Source organism: Euprymna scolopes, chromosome 9 (genome assembly GCF_053919585.1).
Source record: "Euprymna scolopes isolate OS-2025 chromosome 9, ASM5391958v1, whole genome shotgun sequence".
Classification (NCBI taxonomy): domain Eukaryota; kingdom Metazoa; phylum Mollusca; class Cephalopoda; order Sepiida; family Sepiolidae; genus Euprymna; species Euprymna scolopes.
This window is the reverse complement of record NC_136490.1, coordinates 18,776,396-18,790,194: the sequence shown is the minus strand read 5'-3', so window position 1 is coordinate 18,790,194 and position 13,799 is coordinate 18,776,396. Positions and strand designations below refer to the sequence as shown.

General features: G+C 31.8%; 1 protein-coding gene across 3 annotated transcripts in view; it reads right to left on the bottom strand.

Annotated features, from left to right (window-relative positions):
* The window catches only part of LOC145284452 (serine/threonine-protein kinase 11-interacting protein-like), a 161,446-nt gene that overhangs the window by 109,052 nt on the left and 38,595 nt on the right, over positions 1-13,799 (bottom strand). For all 3 annotated transcript variants that reach the window (XM_080133277.1, XM_080133275.1, XM_080133276.1), the window contains 2 exons: positions 11,103-11,197; positions 3,190-3,398 (listed from right to left, as the gene is read on the bottom strand). In XM_080133277.1, the coding sequence (XP_079989403.1) occupies positions 3,190-3,398; positions 11,103-11,166 (273 nt within the window). In that variant the 5' untranslated portion in view covers positions 11,167-11,197. The remainder of the gene's footprint in view (positions 1-3,189; positions 3,399-11,102; positions 11,198-13,799) is intronic.

Below are 13,799 nucleotides of genomic sequence, written 5' to 3'. Positions count from 1 at the left end.
AGCCGGAAAGCAGGAAAACGGAAGACAATTCCACAGGCGTGCAGTTCTAAGAAAGAAGCTTTGTTCATGGAATCTACGTTTAGGTTTAGGCACAGATAAAGAGTGGGGGAAATTATTGATAGTGTTTACAGCTAGACGAGTGTTTCTTGTGAAAGTTTGGCGAGGGGGGACCATAGATTGAAGCTCAGTTGAACACTTTCCATGAAAATAACGATACATCAGAGACAAACTCGCAACATCTCTTCTGTGAGATAGAGGTTGCAAGTAGGAGAAAAGGACATCTCCTACGAGGCTACGGATTCTATTTTGAACTCTATCAAGGCAGGACAAGTCCTTTCTAGCAGCTCCTGCCCAGATGTGGCAACAGTATTCCATCCTTGGACGTACCTGGCTCTTATATAGGTAGAGAATAGCATCAGCAGTGAGATATCTACTGGATCGATAGAAAGATCCCACCATTTTTCCAGCGGCCTTGGCAACAGATTTGATATACGTGTTCCATTTAAGATCAGGAGTCAGGTTCCAAACATTTCGTTAAAACTTAAAAATTAAAGTTCATTATAAAAATTCATCTATTAATGTAGCGATATTAGACGTGTATGTATAAGTTAAATTTTCCACATGAGACTAAATTAAGCAGAGAACTAGAAAATTCCATTAAAAGTTAATTAGAATTTGAACTATGTATCAGGATATGATGCCACATTCAAAAAGTCTTAAATAAAGCATGAAGAAAAGATCTTCCTCTTTCGTCCGTCTTAATCCACCCATCTGGAGAATGTGTGAATTGAAAGCCAAAACCGATACTGGAAAACTCCTTTGAAATCACTGCATTAGTTTACTTACAAGAATTTATATTAAATCTTATTATTGTAGGGATCATCAGCTGTTATATATATATTACAAAGGAGTCACCACTTATCAAGGCCCAAAGGCCACTCAAGGGTAAGGGTTAATGAATGTTAAGTAGTTGTTAATGGCATAAATTGGGTAGAATTTAATTATTCAAGGGGACAACTCAACAAGAACTTGTTTATATTGGATTTGAAAGCTACCATATTATAGTCAACCAGGAAGCATGCCAGTGGAACAGTGTTTCACAGGTGGGTAAGGTTATAGTCAGCTAACATACTTCCTAATTTCTGGCATAGCATTACCAGAAGCAGTGACAAGGCAAATCAGTTCCTTTGCTCTTTTTGTTTTTCTCCCGCCTATAAATTAATTTGATCTCAATTTTATTTTTGTACTTTCATAAACATTTTTATTATATAAATTCAAATAAAAAACATTTAAAAAAAAAAAAAGTATAATTTCATAAACATTTCTTATAAAATTTCAAATAAACTGAATTTAATTTTGTTATTAAAAGTGCAAATAAAGACTTATTTTTATCTTTTTATAATTCTGTTAATTTTTATTGTATACTTTTGAATAATGTCCTTTTCTTATATTTTATTTCAATAAATCGCTTCACAATAGAAATACTGAAGAACAAAAGTGAAGGAACTGATTTACTGCATTTAGATTTAGGTACAGATAGAGAGCGGGGGAAATTGTATATAGTGGTTGTAGCTAGTCAAGTGTTTTTTTGGTAAAAGTTTGGCAAGGGGAAACCATAGATTAAACTCATTTGAGTACTTGCCATGAAAATAACGATAGAGCAGAGACAGGCTCGCAATATCTCTTCTGTGGGAAAGAGGTTGCAAGGAAGAGAAAACGGCATCACCTAAGTTTTGAAGCCGATTTTGACCTCTATCAAGGCAGGATAGGATGCGCCAAACAGCTCCTGCCCAGATGTGGCAAAAAGATACAGGATTGCATTGGCAGTGAGATACCTATTGGAGCGGTAGAATGGTCCATTTTTCCAGTGATCTAGGCAACAGATTTGATGCATGTATTCTATTTCAGATCAGAAGCTTGTCAAGACATGGGGCTTCCCCAAGACAAGAGCCTTTCATTTCAATTTAGATTGATTATGATGAAAACAGAGAAACTTGGTTTTCAATGCATTACAATTAACCAGCCACCCTTTTCCTTATTGCACCACGTTCTCAAGATCAGAAGAGAGAATCAGAAAGATCTCCATCATTGCCGGTCTTTGAAGTGTTGCAATAGATTTTTTTTTTTTTTTTTTTTTTTTTTACACGGTGGTCACCACTTATCAAGGCCCGGAAGCCACTCAGGGATTAGGGTTATTGCAAGTACAGTACGTTAGTGTGGAGATTTAATGAAGTGTTTACTTAAGAGCGCGGCTCATTAGGAATTTGTTAACGTTGGACTTGAAGACATCCAAGTTGTAGTCAGGTGGGAAGCAGGCAGACGGAACTGAGTTCCACAGGCGTGCAGTTCTAAGAAAGAAGCTTTGTTCATGGAATCCACGTTTTTGATTTAGGCACAGATAGAGTGGGGGAAAAATTGATTGTGCATAAATGTCTACGAATGATCTAAGAATGTGATTTGGAAAATCATTAACAAAGATCAGGAAGAGAGTTGGGCCCAGGATAGGACTCTAAGGGGTGCCAGCATTGATACTATGAGCTTCTGATTTCTGCTTATCAGAGAGAAAGGATTTAATAATTGAGAGGACATTTCCAACTATTTTATGCTATACCCTATCAATTGGATATATCAGGTACAGATAGAGAGCGGGGAAAATTGTATATAGTGGTTCGAAAGAAACGAAGCCCCCGTCGAGAGATTACAGGTAAACTAAAACAGGCTCAAAGAACAAAAATCTCATCGACATAGATGAAGGGGGGTCAACAATGACAGATTGTTAACTGTGGGAACAAAAGTGAATTCAAGGAAAGAGAAGTGACATAAGACATAAGAAATCTGCGTTTGTGTTAGGCAAAGCATTTTAGAGTGATAGAGCAGTACCAATGCTAAAGATGTGTTTGTGAAAAACGAGTTTGACTTCAGCTTTTCACATGCCAACAAAAACAAGTTGCTGTAGAAGTTGATCAAGGACAAGGAACAATGGAAAAAAAAAAAAAAGTTTTATTGAGTAAAATAATTTTGTCAGGATTTGGAAATGGAAAATAGTTAAGGACAAAGTGAATATCCCACATTTATATTTGGTACCAGTTTTATAAGTTAAAATTTTTTAAACTTCTATTTTGTTACTCCCCCTCGACCAACAACTGTTAGGAAATCATTATTATATAGGGATATATAAGAAAAACTGACCTTTAATGATGTGGTATGAACCAGGACTTCAGTGACAAAATGTATGTCATCTTTCACAGTATTTAACATTCGTTTTTGATCAAGTGTAAGTATCAGATCATTTTCATTCCCAAAATTGCTACGGTATTGTTCCTGCATCGCCTGGTTCAGGAAAACCAACGTCTGAGTGGAAACATTTAGGCGACCTTCACCTTTAAATATTTTGGTGCCTGCAAATGAAAAAAAAAAAAAAAAAAAAAAAGTTTTAAATAACTAAATTTTTTCAATTTTTTTTTTTTTTCATAGGGTTTACTTCTTTTTAGTTATAAAATCATTGCATGGTATATTTGACACCTTTTTTTCATTAAATAAAAAAATAAAGCTGAAAAGAAAAAATCATATTGAACTTGGTTAATATTGCTCATATCCTATTTTGAAATGTCCATTTCGTAAATAACTAGAGATACCAGCAGCAGATTGGTTGAATAAAAATGTATTTATTTATATATATATATATATATATATATATAGACACACACACACATAGACACACACACACATTTGTATACTAGCTGTATCAACCTATTTATGCCTGTGATCCATTACATTTAAATTATTTTTGTAAATATCTGTTCTCTAACTATGTCTTTTGTTGTTTAATATCTAAGCTAAAAGTGGACACAATTGATTTTATAAGGACGAAGCAATAAAAAATAGAATAAAAAAGGTCAATAATCCATCAATGTTTGAATTACAAATGAACCTTTGCCTCCATTTATAAAGAAAACAATGAGAAAATGTAACTTAGTAAACCTTGAAAACAAAAACAAAAAAACAACTTTCTAAAATGTATTATTCTTAGCTGATTTTTCTTTTAAAAGGGTGACAATTTAAGAATTTAAAATTGCCAGATAGGATAAAAAAAATAATTGCAGCCAAGAATGAATGGCCAAACCTCAAAATGTTTAAACATTTCAACTCCTCCACTCACTCAAATTCATCAAAATTTAGGAAATCAGCCAATTTTAATTGTTAATGATTACAGAATATAATGAACCCTTAATTTTTTTCTTGATCTTAGTGAAAATGTATTATTGTGTAAACAAAAATGCCTTTTCTAAAGTTATAGTTTTAAGTATTAAAAAAGATGATGCATGAATTTATTTATATATTTTTTTTTTTTACAAATAAAGCATCATAGAATTAAAATTTTTTTTAATATTTCAGAAACATTACAAAAAAAAAAAACCCTAAATTGTGTTCATGAAATCAATATAACTTGAAAAATTAATTTTTTCAACTAACGATATTATCACTGAATTAAGCATTGTTTATTTAATATTTTCACAAAAAAATAATATAATTGTAAAATATCTTTCATGTGATTGATTTTGATAACAATTCTCACAAAAATTTCAAATGTAATATATTTTTCTTGTACATACAAATGTGTAAACATCAGTGTAAGAATTTTTATAATAAAAATAAAATTGAAAAAGTTGAGATCCAAGATCACTAAGAAAAAATAAGATTATTTCTACTAATAGTTAGTTTGGAGAAGTATAGAATGGCAATATTGTAGTAAAAAAAAAAAAAAAAAAAGATCCATATCCCACATGCCATATCCTATCAAATTATTAATAATTGTTTTAGCTTATTTTTCCAATGCATACATTGTCAGTATAATCAGTGATTTTAATCGACTTTCATACTTAAAATGCACTTTTACTTTTATTTAAAAAGGATTAATTTATTATAATATAATTAAGAATATATCGAGTCATCATAGAAAAGGTAAATATTCTAATTAAACGAGCACTTAGGATTACCTAATTTAATTGATATTTTTTATAATCTTCAAAAATAAAAAAAATTAAGCTCTATTTAATTTCTCTATAATTTTAAAAATAAAATTGAATTTTTTACATTTTGGGTTTCCATAGTAATTCTGCACGATGCCTAGTTATTTGTTATGATGCAACGAAAGATGATTTCTGTTATTAAACTCGCTTTTTGGGTGATAATTAAGCAATTTTGTTTTTTAAAAACACAGGGATTTTTTTTTTTTTTTTTAATTCAGTATCTTAAAACTTTACTAATTATCTTTGAAACAATCCCAGAAAACTAATATTTATCTTTCAAGAGATTTTTACAATTTATTTAGCTTTCAAATTTAGCCAAATTTCCGTAGTTTCTGTGAATTTTTGTCAGATATAAAAAATACACTTTTTCCTTTCAGATGTTAACTTTAAGCTTTTTCAAACACAATCAGAAATTAATCGGAAACTTATAAAAAACAAAAAAAACATTTGCTTGATTATTTTTTCAGGAAGCAGGTATATTCACAAAAGAGATGACAAGAGGTTTAACTTAATACTTTTATCCACTTGAAGAAATAGAGCTGCGTTTTTACATCCTGGTTACTTAATCTCCATGAGTGGAAAATAAGGTATTTTAGCACACACACTTCATATCAAGAGGTTACATTATGTCTAGCTAATTAAAGATTCTCACACCAAATGATTTAACTTCTAATTCGCCTCCACTCCAAATAATATGGTTAAACCAATCAACCATTCCACTTGCATGAGACTAGCCGAGTCAAGGCTATCAGTCATAACTCATTTCATTAGGAAAACTATTCCTCAAAATCACACCATCACAAGGGATACGCAAAAAAAAAAAAAAAAAAAAATTATAAAAACATGCCCAGCATTTTTTTGTTCATATCCTTAGATCAAAACACTTGGTAATTATGACATTTAACACCAGTGTTATATCGCTATTAATCAAACTTTCTGCCAGAAAAGATTGTGATTCTGTAGAAGAAAAAAATCTTCAACTTAAAGAGCAAAAAATGTTTTTGAGTTTTTAACTTTAAACTTGATTTCTCATTCCACTTGTTAAGTTTACAATAAACTTGTCCGTTTTTCAACTTTATTTTTACATACCTCAAGGTCAACTCCTCTTAGAGAAAGATTTTATGTATAAATGTATCAATGGTATAAATTTATTGGTAAAACTTAAAAGAAACAAAAAAAAAAAAAAATGTAATCTATAAATGAGATTGCATTCTTTAAAAAAAAGGCAAGGCGTTTGTATCTGATAATATCAAAGGAATTTTTATGTTTTTTCTTTTTTTCTCCAGTCATTTGTTAGTGATTATCAGGAATACAAACAAAAAATTGCTGATTCAGATCTTTATAAATTTCAGTATTTATCAACATGGATGGTGAGTATAATTGGTCTAATGGATCCAGCTAAAAATTTTGAAATCAGTTATAATGAATTCAATCAAGAATATTGTGCTCATTCAAGCACTAATTCTGTTGAAACCTGCAATTTCCCTCCAGCTATGGTTAAATAACATCTTGTGTTCAATTAATCATATATAATGAATTGTTTTGTTTTAGTATTAAATAACCCCAAAATAGTTGATATGCAGTAAAATTTTGTGGTTTAAATGTTAGAGAAAAAAAAAAAAAAAAAAAAAAAAAAAAAAGAGAAAGAGAAAAGGTTTGGAAACAGTGAAATGAAATATATATTAACAGAAAATACAGAAACATATACTGGTTGAGTGGGATTCCGCTCAACTGGAAAGACAATTTAAGGTTAGAACCCACTTCCTGAGTTTCCGGTTCAGACCGCTCGATACCAGTTACCGAAAGTGACATCAGGAATAGTCCACTGTCAGAATTTGTAAGGGTGCCACCCCAATACATATAGGTATTGCAAAGCAGATTAGAGTTTAATATGCAAAAAAAAAATGGGCAAATATAGATAAATTCCCTTTAATTTTCACTTTTAACAACTAGTTTATTTTGGGGGGGGTAATTTTGATAGAAATTTGGATGTAAATAAAATCTAATGTATAATTCATTTACTACAAGATGAGACTATTTGTAAGGAATTTTCATTTGTTCAAGGCCTGCATTTCTAGTTGTGTACAGTGAAAATTGTAATAAAAATTCTGGACCAATAAGCAAACAAGACAGACACTTTCCTAATTTTCTACAAATTTGAACAGTCATAATTCAATAGCTAATTGTGCTACCAAAATAAATTGTCTTGCAAAGATCCAAAGGTATTAGATATAACAAAAATAAAATTTTGGTTTGAAATAGCAAGTAAAACCTACAAAAAAAAAAATCAATTTGTGTTGAAGAGTGGAGTGATAGAGTAACACTAACCGCAACCATTCAAGAAGTCTGAATTTCTAATTCTTTCTTGCCAATCTCTAAAATCAAGATAAAATCTGTCCTTCACCAGAAAAAAAAAAGATAGTGTTTGTGGAAACAATCTATGGTAGCACATCTAAGACAGTAAACGACCAAGTTCTCTCCGATTCTCTCTCCTCTGATCTTGATCACGTTGTACAATGGGGAAAGGAGTGGCTGGTTACTTTTAATGCATCTAAAACCAAGCTTCTATCTTTACATCATCAACGTTCTGATCCCCATCTGGCATCAATTAAAATGAATCGCTCTCGTCTTGGGGAGGCCTCAAGTTTTGATAGGCTTCTGGCCTTACCTTTACTCCTGATCTTAAATGGAATACGTACATCAAATCTGTTGCCAAGGCCGCTGGGAAAATGGTCGGATCCTTCTATCGATCCAGTAGATATCTCACTGCTGATGCAATTCTCTATCTATATAAGAGCCAGATACGTCCAAGGATGGAATACTGTTGCCACATATGGGCAGGAGCTGCTAGAAAAGACTTGTTCTGCCTTGATAGGGTTCAAAATAGACTTCGTGGCCTGGTGGGAGATGTCCTTTTCTCTTCGCTGCAACCTCTATCTCACAGAAGAGCTGTTGCGAGTTTGTCTCTGCTTTATCGTTATTTTCATGGAAAGTGTTCGACTGAGCTTCAATCTATGGTCCCCCCCCCTCGCCAAACTTTCACAAGAAACACTAGACTAGCTGAAAACATTAATAATTTTCCCCATTCTTTATCTGTGCCTAAACCTAAACATAGATTCCATGATCAAAGCTTTCTTAGAACTGCATGCCTGTGGAACTGTCTTCCGTTTTCCTGCTTTCCAGCTGTCTATAATATGGTTGTCTTCAAGTCCAACGTGAACAAGTTTCTGATGAGCCCTTGCACTTAAGTTAACAAATTTACCGAACTTCCATTACTATCGATTACTATATTGTCCTTTTGACTACTCTACACTCTTTAACCCTTATCCTTGAGTGGCCTATCGGCCTTGATAAGTGGTAACGCCTATGTAAAAAAAGAAAAAGAAAAAAAAAAAACAATGCAAAAAAAAAAAAAAAAAAAATTTAATGCATGAATTTATTTTTGCTTTTTTATGAAAATAAAGCACTGTAGAGTTAACATCAAAAAGTTTTAATATTTAAAAAAAAGCCCCCAAAGTCTGTATTAATGAAATCAAGATAAGTTGAAAAAAAGACTAATTTCTCGAATTAACAATATTATCACTGAAGTCTTGTTCATTCAAAATATATATATATATATATATATATATATATATATATAGCAAAAATATTTCATGTGATTTTAATAATTCTTGCAAAAATGTTAAATGTAAACATCAGTGTAAGAATTAAAAAAATTTTTTTTTTTTTTTTTTTTTTTACAATCTTTGAAAATAAGTTAAATTGAAAAAATTGAAATCCAGGATCACTAAGAAAAAATGAGATTATTTCTAACAGTTATCAGAGACAATCAGGTCAAATGACTTGCCATTTCTTTTTAATTAAGAATGCAATTTCATTTATGATTACTTGTTTCTTTTAAGCTTTTCTAATAAATTTATAAAAACCAACAAAACAAAATCAATTCTTGTTGAAGAGTGGGTGAGAGCAGAGAGTAACACAAATTGTAACCATTCAAGAAATTTGAATTTCCAACTCTTTCTTGTCAATCTCTAAAATAAAAAAATTCTGTCCATCAGGAAGAAAATTGAATATAGTGTTTATACAAAAAAAAAAAATTTTAACACATGAATTTATTTGCTTTTTTATGAAAATAAACCATTGTAGAGTTAACACTAAAAATAATTTTTTTTAAATATTTAATTCTACAAACAGTTATAGACAAACAATCAGATCAAATGACTTGCCATTTTTTTTTTTTTTATTAAGAATGCAATCTCATGATTACTTGTTTCCTTTGGTCCTTTCCAATAAATTTAAATCATTGACAGATTTATATAAAAATCCTTCTCTAAGAGGAATTGACCTTGAGGTATGAAAAACAAGGCCGATAGCCATTAGTCGCGTGCTCTCGTGTAATGAATGAATGCATGAATGTAGGATTGACATCAAATTCTTAAAGATAGACTAAAATGACCAAAGAATGGGCTGAAATGATTTAAATAAAAAGTAAATGACTTAGAATAACTTTAATGAACTTAAGGATGAATTGAATGACCTTAAAAATGACTTGAATGCTTAAAAAATAACTGGAATCCTTCAAAAACAACTTGAATGATCTGGAGAATGACTGGTTGTAAAGTAGGTGATCATTTTACATTAAATTAATACAGAAAAGTCATCCCCCACTTTATATCACAAAGTTACAAACATAAGTACAGCATGTAGTAAGAAAGATACTACACTTTGATTTTGGCCAAAAGGCCAAGAAGAGCTTAAAAAGCTAAGAACAGCATCTATTAACAGACATTTGATCTTAACCAAAAAGGCCAAGCACAAAAGTGTTACGGACAGACCGACCGACCGACCGACAGACCAACTTATAGAGTCGCTTGCACGCGACTAAAAATAAAATTGAAAAACGGGCAAGTTCATTGCAAGCTTAATTCACAAAGTGGAATATTCCATGAGAAATCAAGTTTAGAGTTAAAAAAGTATAAAAATTTTATGTTCTTTAAAATTCTATGTTATTTACGATTTTTTTTCTACAAAATCACAATATTTTCTGGCAGAAAGTTTGAATAATAGCGATATAAAACTGACACTAATTGTCATAATTGCCAGCTGTTTCAATCTAATAATATGAAAAAAAATGCTGGGCATGTTTTTATATTTATAATTTTTTTTTTTTGTTACATTTGTTGTTTCCTGTGATGGTGTGATTTTGAGGAATAGTTTTCCTGGTGAACTGAGTTATGACTGATAGCCTTGACTCAGCTAAAGTCTCATGCAAAAGGTATATAATGGAATGATTGATTGGTTAAACCATATTATTAGAGGGAGGATCAGTTATTTGATGTGAGAATCTTAAATTAGCTAAACATCATGTAATGTTTTAATAGGTGGGGGGGGAGGGGTTAAAATATCTTGTTTTTCTCCCATAGAAATTAACTAACCAGAATATAAAAATGGAGATTTCTTCAAGTTAATAAACATTTTGTTTGAGTTTAAAACCTTAGTCATCTCTTTTGTGACTAGAACTACTTCCTGTAAAAATAATAAAGAGAACAGCTTCAGACAAGACCACAGGAGTTCAAATAAAAATAAATAAAAATAAGCACCGCATCAACAAAGATGAACTTTCTCTTGCTTGCCACCTCCTATGGTCAAAAAGATTTTGCTATATAGCTGTAAAACTTGGGTAGTCCAAGATTCTGATTAGAGTTTTGAGTGCTTTCTTCATTATAATACTGAAATTCGAAATGTTTAATTTCAAGTAGAACCAATGGTATCTATTTAATTATCATGTGACAGTAATGAACATATCCAAAAATTATGAAAAATGATCAGATAGAAAATTAATTATTAATGAAAAACAGCTTTCGAAAACAATTAGCACAAATTCAGTTTTGCTAAACTGGTCTAATATTTTCAGTTTTCAGAAAATGACACTGCGTACAAAGTCATCGAAAAAGACACCGCAGTAGAGGATTATCATTTTTTCAAATCTAAGAATATTTTAGTTTAAATATGATTTGTGTATAAAAAAGACAATTTTAGTAATGGTTAAATATAATTGAAATGTTTACTTACTTTGATAATGTATCAACTCCGCAAGTTGATGCACCATGTCAACTTCTGCTGCAGCTAAACTCATCTTTCCAAGACGAGAGTCAAAACACCAGAAACTGAAAATCAGAAAGAAAAGGCCACAGATTAAAAAAAAGAATGAGAAACAAGAAAGCAAGTGAAGACCAAAAAAATATAAACCGTATTCAATTGAATTGAAATACTTAAGGCTTAAAGTTTAATAGGTTTATGTGAACGTTGACCACAAAACAATATAAACATAAAATAGGTACTAAAAGTGTGGGGGTGACTGCATGGAAATTGGTTAACGATCATTATGTTTAGCGTTTTTAAGTATATTTCTCAATGCAATACAAATAATATAAACAATTTATGGTAATTAAACTTTGAACTCAATCTTTTTTTGTAAATTGTTTTTTAAAGTAGGTCATATTATACATTGTTTCCCACCATGTTTTGAATTCAATTGGGGGGAGGGCTTTAAACACTGCAATAAGTGTTGATGTGTTTGTTTTTAATTTGTTTTTGTACACTTCACATATTTCCATTTTCTGTTATCTTCAAATCCTTTTTCATTCCATATAATAAATTTTCTAACAGTTTTTTTTGTTTTTTTTTTAAACATTTGAGTTGTTTAGTGGTCTTCTGCTATTCAACTAAACGTGCAAGATGTACTGTATAAAAATGAAAAATAACTTGTGATTTAACTACATCTTTTAGTTTTAGAATAACTAATGATATATTTGTTTGTAAAACGTTTCATTCTTAATGCGAATTCATATTTTCATTAACTTTAGCTTCAATCAGAAGCTGCCCCCTATACTTACAAAACTGTTTAAGTGTTGCCTTAAGGAGAAGTGCTTCCCAACACCCTGGAAAACCTCATCAGTATGCCCTGTATTTAAGAACTCAGGTGATAAGTCATCTCCCTCTCAGTACAGACCAATAAGTCTCCTGTGTGTCATGAGTAAGTTGCTGGAATCCATATTAAATAGAGAAGTAGTCAACCACCTCAGCAGAAATAATCTTAGTGACATGCAATACAGTTTACGTTCTGCCAGATCTACAGCAGATGTGCTAACGGTTATATCTCATAGGATTAGTGAACCTCTCGACAAAGGCTTCCTTTCTAGGGCAATTGCTCGACATAGCAAAGGCCTACTTCACAAAATTTCCAGCTACAGTATAACTGGAAATATTTTCTCAATCATTAAATCATTTCTCTCTGATAGGCTCATAAGAGTAGTGGTTGATGGGTAGAAATCAGAGGCCCAGAGTATCAATGCTGGAGTCCCTCAGGGGTCCATCCTGGGCTCAACTCTCTTCCTGATCTACATTAATGATCTCCCAAAGCACATACTTAAATCATTCGTTGACATTTATGCTGATGACATGACCATCTATGGCAACACATCTAAGGCTGTAAATGACAAAGTTCTCTCTGATTCTCTCTCCTCTGATCTTGAGCGCATGGTACATTGGGGGAAGAGGTGGCTGGTTAATTTTAATGCATCCAAAACCCAGCTCCTATCTTTACATCATCAACGCTCTGATCCCCATCTGGCATCAATTGAAATGGATGGCTCTTGTCTAGGGGAGGCTCCATGTTTTGATAAGCTTCTGGGATTGACCTTTACTCCTGACCTGAAATGGAACACGTACATCAAGTCTGTTGCCAAGGTTACTGGGAAAATGGTAGAATCCTTCTACCGCTCCAGAAGATATCTCACTGCTGATGCAATTCTCTATATAAAAGCCAAGTACGTCCAAGGATGGAGTACTGCTGCCACATCTGGGCAGGAGCTGCTAAAAACAGACTATCCTGCCTTGACAGAGTACAAAATAGACTTCGTGGCTTAGTGGGGGATGCCCTTTTCTCTTCCCTACAACCTCTCTCCCACAGAAGACATGTTGCGAGCCTGTCTTTGTTTTATCGTTACTTCCATGACAAGTGCTCGTCTGAGCTCTTATCTCTGGTACCCCCTCGCCAATCTTTCACGATAAACACCCGTCTAGCTGAAACCACTGTCAAAAATTTTCCCCACTCTTTATCTGTGCCAAAACCAAAACGTAGATTCCATGAACAACGCTTCTTTCTTAGAAGTGCATGCCTGTGGAACTCCCTTCCGTTTGCCTGTTTCCCACCTGATTCCAACTTGGATATCTTCAAGTCCAACATAAACAAATTCTTGACGAACCACCCCCTTAAGACACTTTATCAAATCTCCAATACTAACAATTACTACAATACTATCCCATTGATTACTGTACACACAATAACCCTTATCCCCGAGTGGCTTCTGGGCCTTGATAAGTGGTGACTACCATGTAAAAAAAATAAAAAAATAATTTGTTTACTTTAAACAGATTCAAACCCAAAAATTATTTCTATTCAAAGGAATAAAGATTTTGAAATCAATTTCGAATGGTAATGAGAATATATAGACAAGAAGACCATTTTATCGAATAAATATGTCGTCAATTTGTTTTATATCAAGGTCTCTGAAAGTGATTATCAATCCTTTAATTGACAAATAAGAAATAATTTTTAGTATGAATTAAAATTTAAAAACAAAAATCAAATATGATTTTTTTTTTTTTTTTTTTTTTTTTTCAGAACAAAGTAAAACTTTTTAAATTTTTTTTTACTGTACTTATTTAACCAACATTTTACTTTCACATTTATAGTAGTTGTGCACT